We start from the raw sequence: 1,382 nt of genomic DNA, 5'->3' as shown, positions 1-1,382 counted from the left end.
CCCCCCCACCCCCGGTCTTCCAGATAAAGGCACCTGGACTGAGGATCCCCGTGTCCAAGCCCACGCTCTTCCAGGAGCCGGGCACTGTGGTCCCAGACGTGCCCCAGCCAGGCCCCCTTTCCTGAGGCCCGGGGCCCCCACGTGCCAGGGGACGGCCGACCACGGGACCAGCTTTCACCGCTGTGGAGGGAGGGGCGGGAGGCTCTGTGGGGGGGGCACCCAGCCCCCTCTTGCAGGAGAAGCTAGTCGGGAAGCCCCACTGTACTGCGGGTCCTCGCCTCCCAGCCCTGGAGGATGTCTGAGTGCTCCCCACACGCCATCCTTCCCACCAGCTCCAGTTGGGAGCGAGGGGCCCACGGGCTGCTGGCTTGAGTGGGCAGCGAGGAGGGGTCTGCAGAACAGAGCCTGCTAGAAAGCTGGGAAGGCATGGGGGAGCGACCTGGAGGCCTTCCAAGAGGAGGCAAGGGGCTCAGGAAGACGGGTGGGGCCACAGGAGGGGCGGTGGATGAGGGACCCCACGTGCGGGTCTCCAGGGAGTGGCGGCCACGTCGGCCCCTCCAGCTGAGCGGCAGCGCCTGGGGCCGCAGGGCCAGGCGTGGGTCTGGAAAAGNCACCCGCATGACCAGGGGTGTCCCTTGAGAACCCCCGGGGACAGGAGTGATATGTCACCTCATATGCCCACCCAGCGTAGGGGAAAAGAAGCTCTAGAGACAGACAGTCCCATCCCGGCCGACCACCTTCCTGCTTCGTGACCCTGGGCATGTTATGACCCTGACTTCAGTTTTCTTATCTGTAAAATGGGGGCTTAGTCAGGGCTTAATCACCTGTAGCCGAATACAAAGCCTGGCAGATGTTACATGTTGGCTTGTAATTCCCGGCCCTCCATCTCTGCCCTCAGATTAATACATTCCAGAGGGGGTCAATTCAGACACAAGCCCTCTGGGACCAGGAAAGCAACAAACCAAACAGAAGAATAACAATGCCTGGAACCTGGAACATGCTTAGTATTTGTTGGATGGATGGATGGATGGATGGATGAGTAGATAGACAAGTGGTGGGTGAATAAATGAAAGGATGGAGGATGGATAGTGAGCAGACGGATGGATGGAGGATGGATGAATGGTTGGACGGATGGAAGGGTAGGTGGATGGACGGATGGATGGACGGATGGATGGTTGGATGGATGGATGGGTAGGTGGATGGGTGGATGGATGAATGATGGATGGATGGATGGATGGATGGTTGGACAGATGGATGGACGGATGGATGGATGAACGATGGATGGATGGTTGATGGACGGATGGATGGGTGGGCGGATGGTTGGATGGATGATGGATGGGTAAGTCAGAACTTAAGAAGAGGAGAGATGAATTCTGCCTCGG

General features: G+C 59.2%; 1 protein-coding gene across 1 annotated transcript in view; it reads left to right on the top strand.

Moving 5' to 3' along the window:
- MEX3D (mex-3 RNA binding family member D) overlaps positions 1-125 on the top strand; it is an 8,297-nt gene extending 8,172 nt beyond the window's left edge. Inside the window, exon 4 of the mRNA XM_077760606.1 lies at positions 24-125. Within this exon, the coding sequence (XP_077616732.1) occupies positions 24-125 (102 nt within the window). The remainder of the gene's footprint in view (positions 1-23) is intronic.
- The last annotated feature ends 1,257 nt before the right edge of the window (positions 126-1,382 follow it).

Source organism: Crocuta crocuta, unplaced genomic scaffold (genome assembly GCF_008692635.1).
Source record: "Crocuta crocuta isolate KB4526 unplaced genomic scaffold, BGI_CrCroc_1.0 scaffold443, whole genome shotgun sequence".
Lineage (NCBI taxonomy): Eukaryota > Metazoa > Chordata > Mammalia > Carnivora > Hyaenidae > Crocuta > Crocuta crocuta.
The sequence above is the reverse complement of the archived record's forward strand: the minus strand, read 5'-3'. Positions and strand labels throughout refer to the sequence as shown.